The sequence below is a fragment of the Hippopotamus amphibius genome, chromosome 2 (assembly GCF_030028045.1).
Source record: "Hippopotamus amphibius kiboko isolate mHipAmp2 chromosome 2, mHipAmp2.hap2, whole genome shotgun sequence".
In the NCBI taxonomy this organism is placed as follows: domain Eukaryota; kingdom Metazoa; phylum Chordata; class Mammalia; order Artiodactyla; family Hippopotamidae; genus Hippopotamus; species Hippopotamus amphibius.
Window position 1 is genome coordinate 10671167 of NC_080187.1, and position 23489 is coordinate 10694655.

Genomic DNA, 23489 nt, shown 5'->3' on the forward strand with positions numbered 1-23489 from the left:
GTTTCTTATGGTTTGCTATTTTGTTTGGTTGATTGGTTGCTTGGGGGTGGGGAGTTTATTTTGTTTTCTGAAAATCTTGATATTATTGATACTCTTCCCTGAAAACTGTACTTTTGTTTTGTTTTGTTTTAGGAATGGTCAGAAAAAGTGGATCAGCTTGAAAAGGTTAGTTCATTTTTATTTTTGTCTCATCGTGAATGTTGGGCTCTTCTTTGGAGCTTGGAAAATACTTTCTCCGGTACCTAGAACACTGATTGCTGTACCACCTTGTGGAAACAGGGCACTAGGTGATTAGACACTGACTTGGAAAGCTCATGTCTTCCTTTTTCTTGGTGGATGCACTGGACATCTTTTGTTTGCTCCTCCTGATATACTCTCCCTGCCACCCCCCCTCACTCCCCATCTTTCTCTGTGTATCTGAAGGCTGATAGGGACTGCATCAGCAGGGCTCCACTGCCCTCTGGCTTCTAATTGAGTGCGCCAGTGGGGAACACCATAAAAACTATGTGTGGAAAAGTGTGGTCGGGAAGTTTATTCCCCCAGCCATCTCCATGTGAGAGCCCTTCAATTTGGTTGCATCCCATGCCCAAAGGTCACAGCTTCAGTTGGACCCTTGGTTCACCCTCTGATAGAATTTCTCTTTCTGTCTTTCCTGTAACCTGTTTATCCCTTTGCCCCTTTATGCCCAACTGTTACTAGCACATCATCTCTTTTGGGTTTTCTTACCCAACCCACAGCTTTGAAAAGTCCCTTTATTAGACTGTCTGCAGAATATCTACTTTGAGTCTGTTTCCTGCTGGGGCCCTGATTGACATAGTGGTAACATTAGGAGTAGTTTTTGAGGGTGCAGTAGGGAAGGAGGGCATTTTTGAAGGCTCAGCATTGAGCAGATAAGAGAACTTCTTAGCTAGACAGAGATGAGAATTGATTATTCCAGCACCATAGCTTGTGTAACACTGTGTAGGTGCCTTATGTAATATATTCCTGGCTCCTAGACATGAACAGGAAGATGAAATTTCACACCTACAATTAGAAACACATTTTAATTTAAAATAATCAATAGTCAGTTTGCTCAGTCTAAATTATGTGCTGCTTCCTAATCCATTCCTTGTTTTCACTGAGTGCTCCTAAGTTACTCTTTATGGTAGAAAATTATTATTATTATTTTTTGCCCACACCATGCGGCATGTGGGATCTTAGTTCCCTGACTAGGGATTGAACGCAGGCCCCCTGCATTGGAAGCGCAGAGTCTTAGCCACTGGACCACCAGGGAAGTCGAGAAAATTATTTCTTAGATTGGTATATTCAGTTGTAAAATATATTTACTGTTAATTTTATTAAACAGATGAGTTTTATTATTGCTCCATTCTTGGGATAAAACACCAAGTTAAGCCAGCGATTTTCTATGTTCTGTAGAAATCTGATTATGCAAGCTATCAGAATGCCTTAACGTATTTTTTTTTTTTTTTAATGGAATCTTTGTGGAGCAGGGATCGAACCCGTGTCTCCTGCATTGGCAGGCAGATTTTTAACCACTGCACCACCTAGGAAGTCCCTGCCTTAACGTATTTATGTAAGGAAAGAATTATAGAAAAGTCAAGCGATCTCCCAAAGAAACTTGTGCTTTAAAAAAATATATCCAAACATGTTATTAATTATGGTCTTCTTAAATATGAAAGTATGGGTTAGGTTAAAGTTTTCTTATCTTGAAAGAAAGTCTTAAGATTGTAGCAGTTGAATTCTCATTGGACTTTTTTTTTTCATCTTTTAAAATTATGTTATGGGGGAATCCATGTAGGACTCAACCAAATAAAATCTGCTTCAGCTCACTAAGAGCTTCCCTCTCCTCCCCACTGCCCTGCCCTGCCCCACTGCTGGAGGGGTTGGGAAGTATTTTAGACCAGGAAAGAGTAATGAGACATCTGTGTAGGTCTTTTAAGCCACTGTGGTTTTGGGAAATGTTATTTTTAGACTGTATTAATTTCTTTTCAATTAAGAATTGGAAACTGCAGCAGCAGGGTTTGTCCTGAAGAGAATCCATCTCGGGAAGCTATTATTTAGTAAATTGTAACCTCCTGACACCAGTCATGTCTAATTTTTGTTGCCTTGATATCTGAACTTACTAATTGAAATCGATTCTGCTTAAATGCATCTAATTTTTTTTCCTTCGTTTTTTTTTTATTTTTTTTATTTTTTTATTTTTTTGGGGGTACACCAAGTTCAATCATCTGTTTTTTATACACATATCCCCGTAAATGCATCTAATTTTTTAAGAGCATTCAGACTTGTTTCAGTTATTCATGTTATTCAGCCAGTTAATTATGTCATTGAGATAGATGTGTAGAATGGATATCTGGAGTTGGTAATCAAAGTTAAGCACTTTTCAAGTGTTAAGTAATTGTTGCTCTTGTTCCCCTTTTCACAGCTGTCATTGAAAACATATTTATTTCTAACTTAAAGAATTTATAGATAATTTTGTAAATAATTACCATAGAGCTTCCCATTATCAATGTATTATAGCTACTGATGAGGGGTTGCCTTAAGATTTTCCTTTATTAAGAATTCTGCTTGTATAATATGAATTTCTAATGTCCTAGTTGCCTGAGCTGATATCTTCTTTCTGCATAGGATAAAAGATTTCTGACAGCTCAGTTACAGGAAATGAAGAACCAGAGTTTGAATCTTTTCCAAAGGAGAGATGAAATGGATGAATTAGAGGGGTTCCAGCAGCAGGAGCTAAGTAAAGTAAAGCACATGGTACACATTTTTGCTAAATCCTAAATAGGTAATTAGTTACTCTGATTTTGCTAGTCATCGCTCTCTAACTGCTGATAAACACACCTTAGTTGTCTTTGATATTAATCATATTTGTATGTTTTTCAATTTGTTAAAGTGGAAAAGTTCTGTTTGAAATGTATTTCCTTTTTCTTTTTAAACTACTGGGCACATAAGACCTCTTCTAAACTCAAAAATGTTACGAAAGTGTGCATCATTGGTCCAGATTTTTTTACAAGTGTGTTTCTTAGCAGTGGCCCAGTGAAACTTTCTATCTTTGTATCAGCTTTTAAAAAAAGAAGAAAGTTTGGGGAAAATGGAGCAAGAGTTGGAGGCATGTACCAGAGAACTTAGTCGCACCCAGGAGGAGTTGATGACCTCCAATCAGATGTCAGCAAACTTAAGCCAGAAGCTAGAAGAACTGCAGAGACACTACTCAGCGCTGGAAGAGCAGAGGTTCTTGCTTGGTCTGTGGGGCCCGTGGGAAGCGGTGTTAGTGTAACTCTGGCTGCAGCCCACCCATCTTTCCCCATTGCTCACTGCAGCACTTTCTGATCTTAGTTCTGGCAAAGTCTTCTGGACTTGTCCTTACTTGCCTAGGGCTTTAAGAGCCCCCCCCTACTTCCCCAAACCCTCATTCCCCTTCACCTGCCTAGGCTCAGACCTGAGCAATTTAGTATGTTTTAGTTGCTAAGCTATTGAGTAGCCAAAGGCAGATCAGGATTTCTTGCCTAAACCTGGGTGGAATTTTTTTCTCTTGGGGCTTCTGCTTCAGAGAGAGTCAAGGAGTCTTTTCCATCGATAATCTTCGATAAATGTCGATAATGTTTGCAACCCTGACATGGAAAGAACCATCTGTATTTTTCTTGTGGAAGAATGTGTCTTAGGTGAGATATCCAAATTTGTTCATTGTCTGATTTCTTTCGATACAGAGATCATGTGACAGCTTCAAAAACAGGTGCAGAAAAGATCACAGCCCTGGAGCAAAAGGAACAGGAGCTCCAAGCATTCATTCAGCAACTTTCCATTGATTTGCAAAAGGTAAGTAGCATACTAGCAGTGGACCCAAGTTGCTAAGATTCATGAATGGAATAAAAACTAAATCTGCCAGATATTTTCGCCTCAGGGTGGCTGGTGAAACTTGTGTTTCGCGTGCCGTTGACATTGCCCTAGTTCCTGGTCTAGCCAGGCTGTGTCCAGATGGACTGGGCCATGTAACTGAGCAAGGGTTGCTTAACAGAAGAGGTCAGTATTGTCCTGACAGGAACTCTCAAAGCACACCATTTGATCTGCTCAAATATGTAAAAGTACTAGTCATGGACCTTGAGCACAAGAAAACAGAGCAGTGGTGATTGACATGGCCAGACTTGTACCTTTGACATACCTGGTTCTAATCCATTTTGTTCAAATACACATAAATGATATCATTGCTGTTCATTTTTTGTTTGGCCAACAGTTTTTCATGCTTCTACTCAAGGCCTGTGCTAAATTTTGAGAATATAAAGGTGAACAATACTAATATCATTATTGACTGTAGTGTTTCTCAGTGGTGTGTTTCTTATCACCATTTTGAGCAGAACAGTTTGTATTGTATAATTGTCCCTTGCACTGCAGGATGTTTAGCTTTCCTGGCCCCTGTGTCCTGAATGCCAGCAGCATCCTTCAGGCAATGACAGTCCAGCCCTTCTCCCCATTTGACAAAACACCCCCTAACAGGTGGTACCAAAAACCCTACCCTTATCCCCTGAGAACCGCTAATCTCAACCACAACAGAGACTTACAGAATCATTACAGTACAGTAAGATTTGTGTGAAAGAGAAGTCTGTATATCCCTTTTAGCTATTAGCGTACTTACAGATACCTAAATAGAAACCAAGAGAGGTCATATACCTTGTTCAAAGTTATACAGTACATGACAGAGCTGGATTCTAAACCAAGTCTTACATCAAAGCTCATGTTTGTTCTACTGGGTTTTGTTGCCTCACAACAAGGAACACCCAGTAAATAGATCTTACACAAATGGATGACTGTGATAGCAGGTCCCTCCCTCCAATGAACTGAAAATCTAAATACATATAGTGTTTTGTCTCAGAGGCTTACTATTTCATTATAGAACTCAGTCCTCCTGTGACAAGAAAAAAGTTCACAACTCAGTAAGTCCCAAATAAGTGAAATAGATTTTTCAAATGCAAAAGTTATGCCATAGGTAGAGTGCATTTCCAGTGCAGGAGTCAAGGAACTCTTCTTGGAGGAACTGGAATTTCAAGAATGGGTAGGACAGCAGGAAGCAGAGAAGACAGAAGGGTACAAAGTACATTTGGGGGTGTGGGGGTTCAGGGGATAACAGACACAAAACTTTGGGATTCACCAGACCGTTTGATATCAATTAGAACCATCCATCCATTTCATAATTGGAAAAACTAATTTTCCAGACTCTGGTCCCACAAAGTTCCCTCATTCATTCTAAAAATATAATTGGAGCTTTATTATGTGTCAAGCTCTGTGCACTGGGTGTTAGAAATACTAGGGTGAGCAAAACGGATATCACCCTTGCCCTTGTGGAACTTAGTCTAGAGGGGAAGTGAGACATTAATCAATAGTTACATAAACATATAATTATAAACTGTGATGAGTGCTGTGAAGGAAAACTACAGGATGCTGTGAGATCCTGTTGGAGAGGGCATCAAATCAGATCTAGCTTTGGAGTCAGAACACTTCCCGTGAGGAAGTGACACGTGAACTGAGATGAACTGCTGAAGCTGGAGGGGGAGGAGTGATGGCAGAGAATGTTAAACAGGGAGTAGCACGAACAACAAACCGAGAGACTCTGAGGCAGTGAAAGGAGTAGCGCCTTCAAGGAACCGGAAGAAGGCTGGATGGGCAACACTGAGTAAGGGAGAGGATTGCTCTGGCTGTCAGAGGAAGCACTGACGGGGCTTCCAGGTAGGAAGCTCTTGCAGTTGTCCAGGCATAAGATGGTGGCTTTGACCAGAGTTGGGATGGAAAAAATGGGGGAGTAGATAAATTTGAGAAATAATGAGGAGACGGAGCCACTTGGTAATGTGGTAAATATAGGAGAGGAACAAGAGAAAGGGAGGTGTTAGGGACGGTTCCTGGGTTTCTGGCTTAATCAGCTGAATGGCTGACGTTGCCAGTCATCAGGCTGAGGGAGCGCTAGCGGAGGGCAGTTTTCTGACAAGGGTGATGAGTTTGGAGTCAGTTTTGCCGTGCGTGTTAATATTGAGCAGGAGTGAAATAATATTTATGAAACATAGGTAACGCGTATAACAAGCTAACGAACCACCGTGTAGCTACTACTCCGCAGGCTAAGAAAAACAACGCTATGTTTACCTTTGAGATTCTTGGTGTGCCCTTTACTCTTCTATCCCATTCTTTTTTCCTACTTAAGTAAGCACTATCCAGGAATCGTTCCACTTCCTTGCTTTGCTTTATAATTGTGTCCCTAAACGGTATCGTCTTTCATTTATCGTGCTTATTATATAAATGAAGTGCTGTAGGTATTCTTCTCATACTAGCTTTCTGTGCTCGAGATTGTATTCTGAGACACATTCATATGGACACATGCTGCTATAATTTAATCTTTTCTCAGCTGTGTAGTATGAAGTTACTAGAATTTATTTATCCATTCTATTGACAGTGAACAGTAGGGTGTTTCTGGTTTTTGCTTTTATAGATAAGGCTGCTGTGAACTTTTGTCTGCCTATGAAAGAGTTAACCCTAGGGTATATTTGAGATATGAAATCTTGAGTCAAAAGATTTGTACTTTTCAACTTTACTAGATAATGCCCAGTTTTTTCCATAGTAGTTGTAATAATTTACAAACTTTCACCAGCACTGTATAAGAATTGGGTTGCTCTGCTTCCTTGACAAGGTGGAGTATTGTCAAACTTTCAATTTTTGCCAGTCTGGTGAATGTGAAATATTTTCTCACCATGATTTTTTTTTTTTGGCCACACTGCACAGCTTGTGGGATCTTAGTTCCCCAACCAGGGATTGAACCTGAGCCCTTGGCAGTGAAAGTGCAGAGTCCTAACCACTGTACCACCAGAGAATTCCCTCTCACCTTGATTTTAATTTGCTTTTCCCAGGTTATTAAAGAAGTAGAGCATCTTTTCGTATGTTTATCAGTCATTCATGCTCTTCTGTGAAGTGCTGGTTCAAACCTTTTGCCCATTTGGTGTTGCATTTTCTGCCTTTTTCTCATTAATTGTGGAAATTCTTTATATATATCCTGACTACCATGCTCCTCGGTCAGTTATTAAGGGTTGCAAATATCTTTTCCCAGTTTCGGGCTTCTCTTCACACTCTACAGTTTCTTCTGTGAACATATGCTCTTCATTTTAGTATAGTTGAATTTATTGTTTTCCTTTAAGTTTATACTTCTGTGTTTTCAAAAAATCTTTCCTCACTCAGAATCATAACATTATTCTCCCGTATTATTATCTGAAAGTTTTATAGTATTGACTTTATTTTCAAGTCTTTAACAGCCATGAAATGTGATTTTAGTGTAAGAAAGGGATCTGTCTTATTTTTTTTAATTGTTTTCATACCATTTATTGAAAAATCTGTTTTCTCACTGATCTGCACTGCCAGCTTTATCATTTGTACATGGGACCACTCCTGGACGCTGGGGTGTATGCCACAGTGGTATTTGCACAATACTATGTGTTACCTTACTCGGTACAGTATTAGCATAAGTCCTGGTGTCTGACAAGACAAGTCTCCCCACCTAGTTCTTTTTCAGGAGTATCTTAAATATCCTTGGCCTGTTGCTCTTCCACAGGACGACTTGTCAGGCTCATTGAAAAACCTGGTGTGATATTGACTGGAATTGCATTGAATCTGAAGATGCATTTGGGGAGCAATGATTACTTTATGATGCGAGTTTTCTTATCTGAACATAATGTCTGTCTCTCTAGATATTCGATGTTGCTGTTTCTTTAAAAATGACTCTCAATAGGGTTCTGTCATTTTTTTCCATAAAGGTTTGTTATCTGTTGTTAAATTTATTCCTAGGTGCTTAATGTTTTTTACACCAATCCTCAGTTGTATCATTTTAAATGTTATTTTTTGTATTTGTTGCTAGCATATAGAAATATTTGTGTATCAGTTATTTTGTGCAACTTATTAACTTATTAAGCTTAGTAATAAGTCTATAGAGTCTAGCAATCATATCATCTGCAAATAAAGACAATTTTGTTTCTTTCCAATTCTTATACCTTTTTTGTGTTTGCCGTGGGCCATTTGTTTTCTTATTTTTGAGGGTTTTTTTTAATTGTTCAGTTTTAAGAGTTTTTTAATATTTTAGATAATAGGCCTTTATCAAATGTGTCTTTTGCAAATATTTCCTCCTAGTCTGTGGCTTGTCTTCTCATTCTCTTGACATCATCTTTTGCACAGCAGAAGTTTCTAATTTTGATGGAGTCCAGCTTTTCAATTATTTCTTTCATGGATCGTGGCTTTGATGTTGTAGTTAATAAGTCATTGTCATATCCAAGGTCATCTAGGTTTTCTCCTATGTTATTTTCTAGGAGTTCCATAGTTTTGAGTTTTACGTTTAGGTCTGTGATCCATTTTGAGTTACCTTTTATGAAAGGTCCTTTTCTTCTCTTGTGTTTCCCACTTAGAGAAGTTCCTTTCGCGTTTGTTGTAGGGCTGGTTTGGTGGTGCTTAATTCTCTTAGCTTTTGCTTGTCTGTAAAGCTTTTGATTTCTCTGTAGAGTCTGAATGAGATCCTTGCTGGGTAAAGTATTCTTGGTTGTATGTTCTTCCCTTTCGTCACTTTAAACATATCATGCCACTCTCTGCTGGCTTGCAGAGTTTCTGCTGAGAAATCAGCTGTTAACCTTATGGGAGTGCCCGTGTATGTTATTTGTCATTTTTCCCTTGTTGCTTTTAATAATTTTTCTTTGTCTTTAATTTTTGTCAGTTTGATTATTATGTGTCTTGGCATGTTTCTCCTTAAGTTTATCCTGCCTGGGACTCTCCGCGCTTCCTGGATTTGGGTGGCTGTTTCCTTTCCCATGTTAGGGAAGTTTTCGATTATAATCTCTTCAGATATTTTCTTTGATTCTTTCTCACTCTCTTCTCTTTCTGGGACCCCTATAACGTGCATGTTGGTGCATTTAATGTTGTTCCAGAGGTCTCTTAGGCTGTCTTCATTTCTTTTCATTCTTTTTTCTTTATTGTGGTCCACAGCAGTGATTTCCACCATTCTGTCTTCCAGGTCACTTATCTGTTCTTCTGCCTCAGTTATTATGCTATTGATTCCTTCTACTGTATTTTTCATTTCAGTTATTGTATTGCTTATCTCTGTTTGTTCTTTAATTCTTCTATGTCTTTTTTAAACTTTTCTTGCATCTTTTCGATCTTTGCATGCAGTCTTTTTCTGAGGTCCTGGATTATCTTCGCTATCATTATTCTGAATTCTTTTTCTGGAAGGTTGCCTATCTCCACCTCATTTAGTTGTTTTTCTGGGGTTTTATCTTGTTCCTTCATCTGGTACAAAGTCCTCCACCTTTTCATTTTGTCTGTCTTTCTGTGATTGTGGTTTTCGTTCTGCAGGCTGTAGGATTATAGTTCTTCTTGGTACTGCTGCCTGCCCTCTGGTGGATGAGGCTATCTAAGGGGCTTGTGCATGCTTCCTGATGGCAGGGACTGGTGGTGGGTAGAGCTGAGTGTTGCTCTGATGCGCAGAGCTCAGTAAAACTTTAATCTGCTTGTCTGCTGATGAGTGGGGCTGAATTCCCTCCCTGTTGGTTGTTTCACCTGAGGCTGTCCAACACTGGAGCTTAAAGGCTCTTTGGCGGAGCTAATGGCTGGCAGACTCCTGGAGGGTTCATGCCAATGAATACTTCGCAGAACTTCTGCTGCCAGTGTCCTTGTCCCTGTGGTGAGCCACAGCCACCCCTGCCTCTGCAAGAGACCCTCCAACACTAGCAGGTAGATCTGGTTCAGTCTCCTATGGGGTCAGTGCTCCTTCCCTCTGGGTCCTGGTGCGCACACTACTTTGTGTGCCCTCCAAGAGTGCAGTCTCTGTTTCCCCCAATCCTGTGGAAGTCCTGTAATCAAATCCCACTGGCCTTCAGAGTCTGATTCTCCAGGGATTCTGCCTCCTGCTGCCAGACCCCTACGTTGGGAAGCCTGATGTGGGGCTCAGAACCCTCACTCCAATGGGTGGACTTCTTTGGTATAATTGTTCTCCAGTTTGTGAGTTGTGCACCCAGCAGTTTTGGGATTTGATTTTATTGCAGTTGTGCCTCTCCTACTGTCTCATTGCAGTTTCTCCTTTGTCTTTGGATGTGGGGTATCTTTTTTGGTGAGTTCCAGTGTCTTCCTGTCAATGATTGTTCAGCAAGTAATTGTGATTCTGATGTTCTCGCAAGAGGGGGTAAGCACACGTCCTTTTACTCCGCCATCTTGAACCAACCTCCACTACAGTAAGTGTTAAAGTCAAATAGTGTCAGTCCTCTGACTTTGTTCTTCTCCTTTCTTATTATGTTGACTATTCTGGATCTTTTGCCTCTCCATATAAACTTTAGAATCAGTTTGTTGATATCCATAAAATAACTTGCTGGGATTTTGATTTGGATTGCATTGAATCTGTAGATCAAGTTTGGAAGAACTGATTTCTTGACAATATTGAGTCTTTCGTATCCATGAACATGGAATATCAGTCCATATATTTCAATTTTTTAAATTTCATTGATCAGGACTTCCCTGGTGGTGCAGTGGTTAAGAATCCACCTGCCAATGCAGAGGACACAGGTTTGAGCCCTGGTCCAGGAAGATCCCACATGCCACGTAAAACTAAGCCCGTGCACCAGAACTACTGAGCCTGTGCTCTAAAGCCCTTGAGCCACAACTACTGAGCCCGTGTGCCACAATTGCTGAAGGCCACGCACCTAGAGCCCGTGCTTTACAATAAGAGAAGCCACCGCAATGAGAAGCCCACGCACTGCAACGAAGAGTAGCCCCTGCAAACTGCAACTAGAGAAAGCCCATGTGCAGCAACAAAGACCCAGGGCAGCCAATAAATTAATTATTTAATTAATAATTTGAAAATTTTTCATTGTTCAGAGTTTTATAGTTTTACTCATATACATCTTGTACATATTTTGTTAGATTTATACCTAAGTATTTCATTTTTGGAGTCTTAGTATAAATAGTATTGTGGGTTTTTTTTTTTAATATTTTATTTATTTTTGGCTGTGTTGGGTCTTAGTTGCAGCACACAGGATCTTCGTTGAGGCATGCAGGATCTTTTGTCGCAGCGCGCAGGCTTGTCTCTAGTTGTGGCATGTGGGTTTTGTCTTCTCTAGTTGTGGTACACAGGCTTCAGGGTGCATGAACTCTGTAGTTTGCAGCACGCAGGCTCTCTAGTTGAGGCACATGAGCTCAGCAGTTGCAGCACATGGGATTAGTTGCTCCACAGCATGTGGGATCCCCATGGAGGAGGGATCGAACGCATGTCCCCTGCATTGGCAGGCAGACTCCCAACCACTGCACCACCCAGGAAGCCCCCGGGAGTTTTTTTGTTGATTAATTTTGATTTTCTGCATAGATGATCATATCATCTGCAAAGGCAGATGTTTTCCTTCCCAATCTCCGTGCCTTTTATTTCCTTGTCTTGCCTTATTGCATTAGCAAGAACTTCCAGATGATGTTGAAAAGGAGTGGTGAGAGGGGACATCCTTACCTTGTACCTGATCTTAGTGGGAAATCTTTATGGTGTTAGCTCACATTAGGTGCTGAGAGCCTGAAGTAAAACAGCTGGAGTATGGGGAATTGCTGTATGTGGGCTGTGGTACACAAGAAAACTAAATGGAAATTGGCAACTGATTCTTTTTCTGTCCCTGAATCTGCTCAGCATGGTGACTTATGTAAGACTTGTTTGCTCTCTTAGTTTTTACTTGGAAGGGTCACCTGTATCTCTCACTTTCGTATTGATGTGTACTCCTTCTAAGGAGTGTAGGCTTTGGTTTAAGAAGGTTTGGGTTTGAATCCTTATTCTTTCACCAAGGTGTGTGCTGTTGGGCTAGTCCCTAAGCTTCAGTTTCCCTGTAAATGGGCACAGTGAAGGGTGGTTGTAAGGACTAGAGGAAGTGCTTGCACATGCTTTGCAAACTGTAGCTGCTCCTGCACCATGCTATATGCAGTTATTACTGTTATCAACGTTATTAGTAAGAGACCCATTAAAGATGGGTCAGCCTGACCAAAACCTTTTTCTTTCCTGTCACACTACTTCTCCCTCCTGTGTTCTCTGCCTTGCAAAATGTTACCATTCATCCAGGCATCTGAGCCACAGATTTGGGAGTTGTCTTCACTTCTTCTTGGCTCTTCACCCAGCCTCCAGGTCATGTTGAATTTGTCTGGATCCTCAGTTTTGATGTTGAGCAGCATTTGAAGATTGGCAGTAGTGAAAGGAACAAAGTTAGTCCTAACCCACCACTGCCCCCACTACCAACACTGCTAAAGAGATAGACTGAAATAAATAAGCGGGCAGCTGTTGATCTGGGGCCATGGTGTAAGGTGCTGCTGTGGTTCAGAGGTGGTCCCTGTGCTGTGAGCCAGGGTGAATATCATTGTTTCAGTTCTGTCTTCAGCCTTAAGGCAGCTGCATTGGTATCATGACTGCTTCATCCAGCCCCACATTTCTAGATGTATTGTTCTGTAGGTCATTGTAGGGCTGGTTGGGAGCTTTTTCAGTGGAATTACCTCTGTTGGTTGTTGGTATCTGGTGTAAAGTTGTAGGTCCTGTTGCACTGTGGATTGATAGGATTAAACCTATGCTCGATGAGAGTGGGAGGAGGAGCATTCCTTTACCTAGTAGGTCACAACAGTACAGGGGATATTTTAGAGAGGAGGAACATCTTCGCAGGGTCCTGGCTAGATCCCACAGATGTAATAGCATTCTTCCTTCCCAGATTGTCAGGTGCTTAAATTGGGAGCATTTGCTGCTTGCTGCACTTGGCCTGAAACAAATATCTGAGTAGTGTTGGGTTCTGATCTCATATCTTCTCTGTTCCGTTTTCAGGGAAGATTTCCTGGCTGTATGTTCTTCTAGGATGCAGTTGGAAACAGAATTTCAGAGAAACATGATTCTAGAGGAGACAGGAAGGAAGGGAGAGGGAGAATGTAATGTAATCTCTGCTTTCACCTGCAGGTCACTGCTGAAACTCAAGAGAAAGAAAAACTCATCACACATTTGCAGGAGAAGATTGCATCCTTGGAGAAGAGACTGGAGCAGAACTTATCAGGGGAAGAACATGTGCAGGAACTTCTAAAAGAGGTAAGTAGCTCTCTTTGGACTGGCCAGTGTTGACAGGGCAGTGGTAACTGGAGATTTCATATAATCCTAGAGTTAGAGAGCCAGAGAATCTTCAGACAGCTTGGTGAAAAGAACACTCCCTCCAACTTTTGGTTGTTCTGCTTATAGTAAAAACAGCATCATGTCACCTGTGTGTGACATTTTCCTGATGGAAAGGGAGTCCTTTGTTCAGAGATGCACGTGAAGGAATGGCATCCTGATCACTGATAAACCCCACCTAGTGATTTCTACCACTTGGGCTGTTGTCTTACTGCCCTGCTTTCCTTCCCTACCCTTTTGTACTTTTCATTGGCCAAGGAAAATAGTTACCATCTGCCTTTGGCGTGAGGGAGAATTGCTTTGGACAGCAAGGGGACTCTCCTTAGGAGGCAGTTGAGCTGACTGGCTCCTAGCCCAGTGGTATAGGTGAACTTGCTTGTTGTCTGCCCACATTGTGCTCTCTCCTCCATGACAGAGGTGACAAAGCCAAAGCCCTGGGACTAGATTAGCCCCTCACTTTCTGTCTTCAGTCAGATTCAATATGTCCATCTCCTCTCCACTGCCACTTCAGGCTTCGAGCTGCTCTGGCCTAGTCTGTGTTAGAAGTCTCCAGACTAGCCTGCACAGCAACAGTCTCTCCTCCTGCACCCTCTGACACAGTCTTCCACACTCACTGCTAAACTCATCTTTCCAAACAACATTTCTGACTACATCCCTCCCTTAAAGATCTTCCACAATTATCCTATAGTCTACAGTGAGTGTAATGTGGGTTCTGAGGTGTAGATTGATTTCTAGAACCAGGCTCCCTAGGTTTGTATTTCACCTCTCTACTTACTAATTTTTGACTTAGAGCAAGTAACTTAATCTTGTTGTGTTTTTTCCCCTTCTGTAAAATAGGGTTAGTAATTGTACCAAACACATCGAATTGTTACTTGAAAGTGATTAGAATTAGAGAACATCATGGAGTCTCAATATATTTCAGCTATTAATATTGTAATCATTATTGTGCCATCATCATTATTATAAAGTTTAGCGTGCGTAGGAGTTACTGGGGGAGTTTGTTTCAAGTATATATTTCTAGGGAATTCGCTGGTGGTCTAGTGGTTAGGACTCTGCGCTTTCACTGCACTGGCCCAGGTTCAGTGCTTGGTCAGGAAACTAAGATCCTGCAACCATGCAGTATAGCCAAGAAATTTGACGGGGGGGAGGAGGGGGGTGGGGAGGAGGGGGGTGGGCGGGATGGATGGATGGATGGATGGATGGATGGATGGATGGATGGATGGATTGATTGATTGATTGCCCTACCTTCAGAAATTCTAATTTTAGTAGGCCTAGAATAAGGCCTCAAACTTAACCCCCACCCACCCACCCGCCCAGGTAAGTCTAATGCCAGTGTTTGGATGACTCCACTTTGAAAAATATGGCCTACAGAGTTAAGTTCAAACTTCCTTCTGTAGCATAAAAAGCTTCTCTCGTGATCTGGCCCTTTGTCTAACTTTCCAGTCCTGTTTCCTGACCCGAACCCATCATCACTTTGACTTTTGGCAAGCTGTAGCTCCCCATATGTCCCACATGAGTGGTTTCATACCTCTAGTGTCTTCCCTCTGGCTGCATGCTCCCTCAGGCCTTGGCCAGCTGTGAAGAGTGAAGCCTCCTAGTTTCCTGAGGCAGTGAGGATCTCCTGCTCTGTGCTGCTGCTTTGTGGACACTGTTGCACTCTGTTATATACTTTTTTGGTTAGTCTTTGCCCCAGCCTCAAGGTCAGAAAACTGTCAGATTTATCTGTGTACACTTTATGATGTGTGAATTTTATCTCCATTAACTGTTTTGGGCTTTTGGTGCGTATTTGTGTCCCTCATGCCTCACACAAATCATAGTATGTTGTAGATATCAGTAAATATTTATTCAGTGGAGAAATGACTGTCTTATTTTACTCTTCTTTCCACTTACAGAAAACACTTGCTGAACAGAATTTGGAGGATACCAGACAGCAGCTCTTGGCAGCCAGAAGCAGCCAGGCCAAGGCCATAGACCACCTGGAGACTCGGGTACTGACCTCACTCCCAGTGATTCCTGTGTCTGGGTGGTACCCTGGTTGGATGACGTGGTTGTGGCTGAGAATCCCCTTGGGTCAGAGGTTTTCTTCTGCAGGGATTCTCTTTTGGATCTTACTTGTAGAGCATGCAGGGAGTTATTTTCTTCATTCATGCCACGTTACCATCATTGTTCCACAGAAAGTTGTTCTCCTCTCTGTTTATTCCCTTTTATCTCCTTTTGTCCCCATTCCCCTCCCACCCATAGGAAACCATGCTAATGTGGTTAATAGAGACTCTTTTGTTGTTGGATTACCTTAAAACGGGTGACGTTTTGTGTGTATGTGTGTTAATTTAGGTAAATGATACAGCTATACGTATATCTTCTTTGTTACTTTTAACTGTTCCATCTGCTCTCTGTGTCCATTTCATTGTTCTTACCTGCTGTTCTTTAAGGTTACCTACTAGATGCTAGATATCCAGATTGCCTTCTTTCTGTCACCACAGATTACCCTGCAGTGAACATCCTTGTCCCTATTGCCTTAAGGAGGAGAGCGAGTGCGTATGTCTTCATGTGACTCAGTAGGACAGAAATGTTCCCAGAAGGGCTGCGCCTGGCTCCACTCTCCCAGCATGCATGAGACTTCCTATCACTGCATCTCTGTCTTTTCTAGCATTGGCATTTCTCAGCCTTTTAGTTTTCTTGACAGCTTAGTGAGTGCAAAGTGGTGGAAGTGGCAAGGGATCTCTGTGGGGCCTCTTATAAGAACACTAATCCCATTCATGAGGGCACCACCCTCATGACGTAAGTACCTCCCAGACACCTCACATCCTAACACCATCATGTCAGACATTAGGATTTTAGTGTATGAATTTTGGAGGGACACAAACATTCAGACCAGAGCAAATGCTTAGCTCATTTTTTATATCTTGTTTCTTGATAAATATATGTAAAGCTATATTTTTCTCGAAGTATGGCATTGTTTTATTATAATTCAGTTCTCTTTCTGAATATCTATATTTTTGTTGTGATAAAATATACATAACTTAAAATTTACCATTTCAACCATTTCTAGGTGTACAGTGGTATTAAGTACATTCATGTTGTGGTGCAACCATCACCACCATCGATTTCTAGAACTTCTTCATCTCCTCAAACTGAAACTCTATGCCAGTTAAAACAGTAACTCCCCATTCTCTCCTCTTCCAGCCCCTGGCAACCACCATTCTACTTTCTGTTTTTGTGAATTTGATGACTCTAGGTACCTCGTATTAGTGGAATCATCTTTTTGTGTCTGGCTTATTTCACTTAGGATAATGTCGTCAAGGTTCATTCATGTTATAGCATGTTTCAAAATTTCATTCCTTTTTAAGGCTGAATAAGCCTTTTTAAGACTTTGATTCCATTGTACATGTATCACGTTTCGTTTATCCATTCATTTGTCCATGGACGTTTGGGTTGTTTCCACCTTGTGGCTGTTGTGAGTAATGCTGTGGTGGACATCAGTGTATGAGCAAGGTTTTGTGGGGGCTTGTACTTTCATTTCTCTCGGGTGTGTTCCTAGGAGTAGGTTTGCTGGGTCATGTGATAACGCTGTGCATCACCTTTTGAGGATCTGAATCTTTCTTGAGTTCTGCCATCAAAGTGGGACTTGCATAGATATTTGCTGAGCCCAGGAGTTTAAAAAGCTAGGTTTCAGTCCTGGCTCTACCACTAGTAAAATTTGTGATCATGAGCAAGTAACATTACTGTCCTCCTCTGCGGAAGTACTCCTCACGCTGTTCTCATGGGGTAGTTTCAGTTAAAAGTTATGTGTGAACATACATGAGGAATCATGAGACCTAAAAAGATTCTTTTTCTCATTTGGTACCTGCTTGTCCTTGACAAAGCTGCAACCTTCCATGTGCTTATGTTTTAATAATAAAGTTCCCCCAGGGCAGATCTTATTCAGCAAACAAGAGGACTTTATAAGAGAAATTGGCGAAATTAGCTTGAGTCAGATGAAAACGCCGTATTGAAGAGGCACGTCTGGCTCAGTGCTGGACAGTGTGTTGCCCTGTCCACTGTGCTGGCCTCGCGTCCTAGTGCAGTGCCAGGTACACACTCAGACTGGGTCGGTATTTATGGGATGAGGGAAACCCAAGTTTGTATCACCAGCAGTAATGCCACTTCTGGGAATCCATCCTAAGCAAGTCATTCAAACCAGGTCAATAATTTTTGCATGACGATGTCAACTGCTGCATTATTTTATGTGCAAAATGGAAAACAGCTGAATGCCAGCACAGTAGGCAGCGGTTCAGGAAATTATGAAACATCCTTTAAGGAAATAATCTAAGGTCCGAAGACTGCATGGAAAAATAGAAGGAAATTTGAGCAAGGAGGAAAAATACAAACTTTTACTAGAATTGTATATGAAGTTGTACAGAAAGAAAGAAGAGCCATAAAAACAGCCTGTAAGAAACTGTTAGAATGATGGCATTTTATAATGGTAGACTTAAGAGCATCTTTTCTTACCCTAATTAAAAGTTTTTCTTTAATGTACCTGTTTTATGATTTAAATAGATTTGATTTTTAAAGCCATTTGTTACTTCTCAGCTTCTTTTAAACGAAAGGATGCTTGTGTTTCCCCCTCAGGTGAAAGAACTAGAGCAGAGCCTGCAGGCCTCTGAGGAGAAGTTAAAACAGAGCAGTGATGTTGTGGCAGCTCAGGAAGCTCAGATTCAGGAGCTTGTAAGTGGGTATTGCGGCTGCTGTGTTCTAGGCCCTTGATGCTTTCCCCTTATGCTTTTGCAGGTCCCCAAACTCACTCCCAACTTCTGGAATGGTATTAGATACAGTTGTGGGCAGATAGGCAGCTGCAGGTAGACGGAGTCGGGACTTGCTGGAGGGTCTGAGTTACCCAGAGAGATAGCCACTGGCTAGTTTCCCCCTGACAGCTGGCCATAGAGCCCAGCCTAGTTCTGGGACTGTTGGAGGTGGTGTCTCCACTGATGCTCAAACCCCACCTTGCAGCCGGGGCTGTGGAGAACAGCTCCAGGCTTTGGGGAGAAGATGGCAAGGGCTTGACCAGTAGCCACAGCGCCAGGTCGGGTGTTGAGCTAGAAACTAGAGAAACAAAAATGGCATTTGTTGCCCGTTTGCCGTGTCTGCTAAGTGCTCTGCAAGTGTTTTCGTTTAGTCCTTGCAGCAGACCTAAGAGTCGTGCACTGGTACCCTCATTCTCTAGAGGAAGCAGGCTCAGAAAGGCAACCGGGTCACCAGCTCAAGGTCTACCACCTAGTAAATGGCCGAACCCGCATCCTTCCTAGGTCAAAGCCCTTGTTCTTTATCACTGCGTTATGTGCCTTCCCAGGGAACAGCCTCAGCCGTAGAGGGCAGCACTGAGTAGAGTGAGGAGGGCTGTGTCTTAGGACTGGCTGGTGCCCAGAGCTGTCCCCCCAGCACCAAGACCAATCCCAGATTCCAGCTGCTGAGTAGGCCAGGGACCTCAGCGGCACCCAGGCTGGAGAAGGTCAGGAAGGAGAGTTGTTTCTATTGGACACTCATCTTTGGGTCACTGAGGGACAGAATAAGGCCACTGTTGTCACCGTGGATAACTGTCCTCTGCCACCCCCTCAGGCCGCCGCAAACAAGGAGAGCAGCCGTGCCCAGCAGCAGGTCCTCACTCTGGAGCAGCAGCGCACAGAGCAGATCCATGTACTGGAGGCCCAGCTCGCTGCCCTGGAGAGAGCTCGGGCAGCTGACCAGACAGCTGCGGAGCGGGAGGTGGTGAGTGAGGACAGGAGAGGAGCTGGGCACAGGAGCAGCACGTTCACATGTAGCCAGGCTGCCAAGTCATTTGATGGGAAGAGGATCAGCCCTCCTCTGAACTAGGGAACCACTTTTTGGAGCAGTTTTTATCTTTCAACAAAGCACCTGCTCATGAGACTGGTTGTTAAAAGGCTGCTTTTTTTGTGGGTGCAGGAGGGGGGCACTGCATTGGGTCTTCATTGGTGCACACGGGCTTCCTCTAGTTGTGACTAGAGAAAGAGTGGGGGCTACTCTTCATTGCAGTGTGTGGACTTCTCATTGTGGTGGCTTCTCTTGTGGAGCACGGGCTCTAGGTATACGGGTTTCAGTAGTTGCAGCACATGGGCTCAGTAGTTGTGGCTCATGAGCTTAGTTGCTCCACGGCATGCGGGATCCTCCCAGACCAGGGATCGAACCCATGTCCTCTACATTGGCAGGTGAATTCTTTTTTTTTTATAAATCTATTTATTTATTCATTTATTTATTCATTTTATTGGCTGTGTTGGGTCTTTTTTGCTGTGCGTGGGCTTTCTTTAGTTGCGGTGAGTGGGGGCTGCTCTTCGTTGTGGTGCATGGGCTCCTTATTGCCGTGGCTTCTCTTGTTGCAGAGCATGGGCTCTAGGCACGTGGGCTTCAGTAGTTGCAGCACATTGGCTCAATAGTTGTGGCTCACAGGCTCTGAAGCGCAGGCTCAGTAGTTGTGGCGTACGGGCTTAGTTGCTCTGCAGCATGTGGGATCTTCCTGGAGCAGGGATCGAACCCATGACCCCTGCATTGGCAGGCAGATTCTTAACCACTGCACCATCTAGGAAGCCCAGCAGGTGGATTCTTAACCACTGCACCACCAGAGAAGTCTAAAAAGACCGCTTTTTGTTAAAAATCCTAAACAGGTGGGTTTTCTTTTTCCTTGGGCTTCACACGGACTTCCTGGTGCTTCCTGACCAGTCCCATCAGCTGCTTCCCGCCGTCTCCCTAAAATGTAGACTGTTCATCCCTAATGGCTTCTCCCTTCCCTGATCCCCCTCCTTGTTCCACAGGCTTCAGAATCAAGTGCCTTAGTTCTTCTTGTTAGAAGTGTGTCAGGTGACTCTCTCTTTCTGATCCCAGCCTCCGTTCTCATCTCCCACCCCTGCAGTGGTAACAAAAGGAAGGGAGGGTATTTTTATAGATTCCATGTCAAAGAAATAGGACTGCGGCCAGGGGAAACACGGTAAAGACCTTTTATATATACTTTTCTCAATTTGCAGAGAGAGCTGGAGCAAGAAAACGCAACCCTTAAAGAAAGTAAGAATGAATATGAACATTCTTTACAACATCATCAACTTGAACTAAAGAAGCTGAAGGTATTTATCTAATTGAATCAGTTTTCACAAAAGTGTCATGTCTTTCATTTGTGTATTTGGAGTGGCCAAGTGAAAGTTCAATATTTAGAGTAGACAAGGAATGGAACTAGCATTTGCTCAACGTTCTGCTGGCCGTTTGCTAGACATTGTCCCCTCATAAGTCCTCTCAGTGATCCAGGGCATGGGGAGGGTTGTGCTCGTTTTGCAGTTAATGTCATCGAGGTTCCAAGTGTAAGTAATGTGTCCAGGTTCCATAGTTAGAGGTGGTGCTGCTCTGACTTTTCCCTCCACCACAGAGGCCCAGCCTTTCCTTTGTGTCCTCGTCAACAGCTGCCTGACAGCAATGCCGTCAAGGCACCACTGTCCCTGGTCTCCAGTGAGGCCAGTAAAGCAAGGCGTTAAAACATTGTGAGGGGGGAAAATGTCATAGGCCTTGTTTGTTTGTATCAGGGAGCAGGTACAGACAGAACTGAGGAAGCAACCTTTCCCTTCTGAGAACTTGGTGCTTTAATCAGATACTGCCACCTTCATTCCTGGGACGTAATTGGATTCAGGGGAAGGAGTCTGCCAGTTTCTTATAGGCCTCTAGGGTCCCCTGCCCCCTTACATAGCAGCCCTTGGATGATGGATCTTTGCAGGACTTGCCCAGCTGTGGTCATGACACAAAGAGCTTGTGGGTCCTTCAGCAGAGATCTTCTCAGAGAACATCCATAGCCGAGGCCTGCACTGAGTCAGCTTTCAACAGTAGTCCCTGCTAAGCTGTGTAGGTGCTGATGCAGTCATGCTATACCGTGGGAAGCATGGACTTTGGAGTCAGATATGTCTTCATGCATTCCTTCAACAAACCTTTGAGCACCTGTAGGCACCGTTGTAGGTGCTGGGGTGCAGCAATGAGCAAAACAGACAGAATCTTTCCCCCTCCCCCAACCCGTGGAGCTTGTAACTAGAGACAGTAAACACTTGATAAATAGTTAAAAATGCTGTGAAAACAGTAAAGCTGAGTAAAGGACAGAGAGGAGGGAGGAGAGGGCTCTTGATTTGAGCAAAAGGTCTGAATAATGAGAAGGGGCTAGCAATGTGGATGTTTGGAGAAGGAATATTGCAGACAGAAGAAATAGCAAAGAGAAATGCTCTGAGGCAGAAAAAAGCTTGATTTGTACAGAGAACAGCACAAAGGCCACTGTAGTTTCCCCTTAGTGGGCTGGGAGAGAACGGTGAATGATAGGAGGTCATGGGGCAAGAAGCAATTGGAAGTTTTAAGCAGAGGAGTGATGTGAGAAGCTTTGTATTAAAGGGGTTACTCTGGCTCTGTGTGGAGAATGTTCTGTAATGGAGGCAAGTACAGAAGCAGGAAGACCTTTTAGGAGGCTCAGATATTACTGTGCTTACTCTGTTTAAGGATATAAAAGACAAAATTGAACATTTCAGCAGAGATTTGGAAATTATAATAAAAGACAGTAGTTTTGAAAAGGAATCAAATTAGAATTTCAAAACTGAAATGCAGTAGCTGAAAGTAAAAATGCAGTAGATTACAAAAGGGCATGAGGAGACTTTTGGGGATAATGGATATTTTCACTATTTTTATTTTGGTGATGGTTTCACCATAATTTATCAGTTGCATACTTTATGTGCAATTTATTATTCATCAGTTATACTTCAGTAAAGCTGCATTAAAAAAAGTAGCCACGGCAATGAGGAGACCCTGCACCACAGCGAAGAGCAGCCCCCACTCACCGCAACTAAAAGAAAGCCCATGCACAGCAAAAAGAAGACCCAACACAGCCAATAAAATAAATAAATAAATTTATTAAAAAAAAAAAAGCTGTGGTAATCAAGACAGTATGATACTGGCACAAAAACAGAAATATAGATCAATGGAACAGGATAGAAAGCCCAGAGATAAACTACGGTCAAACTAATCTATGACAAAGGAGGCAAGGATACAATGGAGAAAAGGCAGCCTCTTCAATAAGTGGTGCTGGGAAACTGGACAGCTACATGTAAAAGAATGAAATTAGAACACTTCCTAACACCATACACAAAATTAAACTCAAAATGGATTAAAGACCTAAATGTAAGGCCAGACACTATAAAACTCCTAGAGGAAAACATAGGAAGAACACTCTTTGACATAAATAACAGCAAGATCTTTTTTGATCCACCCCCTAGAATAATGGAAATAAAAACAAAAATAAATAAGTGGGACCTAATGACACTTCAAAGCTTCTGCACAGCAAAGGAAACTATAAGCAAGATGAAAAGACAACCCTCAGAATGGAAAAAAATATTTGCAAACGTATCAACAGACAAAGCATTAATCTCCAAAATATATAAACAGCTTATCCAGCTCAATATAAAAAAAAACAACCCAATCAAAAAATGGGCAGAAAACCTAAATAGGCATTTCTCCAAAGAAGACATGCGCATGGCTAAGAGGCGCCTGAAAAGCTGCTCAACATCACTAATTATTAGAGAAATGCAAATCAAAACAGCAATGAGGTATCACCTCACACTGGTTAGAATGGGCATCATCAGAAAATCTACAAACAGTAAATGCTGGAGAGGGTGTGGAGAAAAAGGAACGCTCTCGCATTGCTGGTGGGAATGTAAATTGATACAGCCACTATGGAAAACAGTATGGAGGTTCCTTGCAAAACTAAAAATAGAACTACCATATGACCCAGCAATCCCACTACTGGGCATATACCCAGAGAACACCATAACTCAAAAAGACACATGCACTCCAGTGTTCATTGCAGCACTATTTACAATAGCCAGGACATGGAAGCAACCGAAATGTCCATCAACAGATGAATGGATAAAGAAGATGTGGTACATACATGCAATGGAATATTACTCAGCTGTAAAAAGGAATGAAACTGGGACATTTGTAGAGACATGGATGGACCTAGAGACTGTCATACAGAGTGAAGTGAGTCAGAAAGAGAAAAACAAATATTGTATATTAACACATATATGTGGACTATAGAAAAATGGTACAAATCAACCGGTTTACAAGGCAGAAATAGAGACACAGATGTAGAAAACAAACATGGACACCAAGTGGGGAAAGCGGGGAGGATTGGCGGGGGGAATGAACTGGGAGATTGGGATACCAAATTGTACCCTCTAAATATATGCAGTTTATTGTAAAAAATAAAAAAATAAAACGTTAAAAAAAATCAGTTATACTCCAGTGAAGATGTGAAGAAAAAAAA

General features: G+C 42.3%; 1 protein-coding gene across 8 annotated transcripts in view; it reads left to right on the forward strand.

Annotated features, from left to right (window-relative positions):
• GOLGA1 (golgin A1) overlaps nucleotides 1–23489 on the forward strand; it is a 49150-nt gene that overhangs the window by 11988 nt on the left and 13673 nt on the right. For 7 of the 8 annotated variants that reach the window (XR_009051411.1, XM_057722778.1, XM_057722781.1 and 4 more), the window contains 9 exons: nucleotides 133–165; nucleotides 2629–2757; nucleotides 3062–3231; nucleotides 3708–3816; nucleotides 12962–13087; nucleotides 15058–15153; nucleotides 17774–17869; nucleotides 18758–18907; nucleotides 20176–20271. Coding sequence is in view for 7 of the 8 variants with exons in the window: in XM_057722778.1 (XP_057578761.1) it covers nucleotides 133–165; nucleotides 2629–2757; nucleotides 3062–3231; nucleotides 3708–3816; nucleotides 12962–13087; nucleotides 15058–15153; nucleotides 17774–17869; nucleotides 18758–18907; nucleotides 20176–20271 (1005 nt within the window). In the remaining variant the exon portion in view is untranslated. The remainder of the gene's footprint in view (nucleotides 1–132; nucleotides 166–2628; nucleotides 2758–3061; nucleotides 3232–3707; nucleotides 3817–12961; nucleotides 13088–15057; nucleotides 15154–17773; nucleotides 17870–18757; nucleotides 18908–20175; nucleotides 20272–23489) is intronic. The other variant, XM_057722783.1, reaches the window with a different exon arrangement.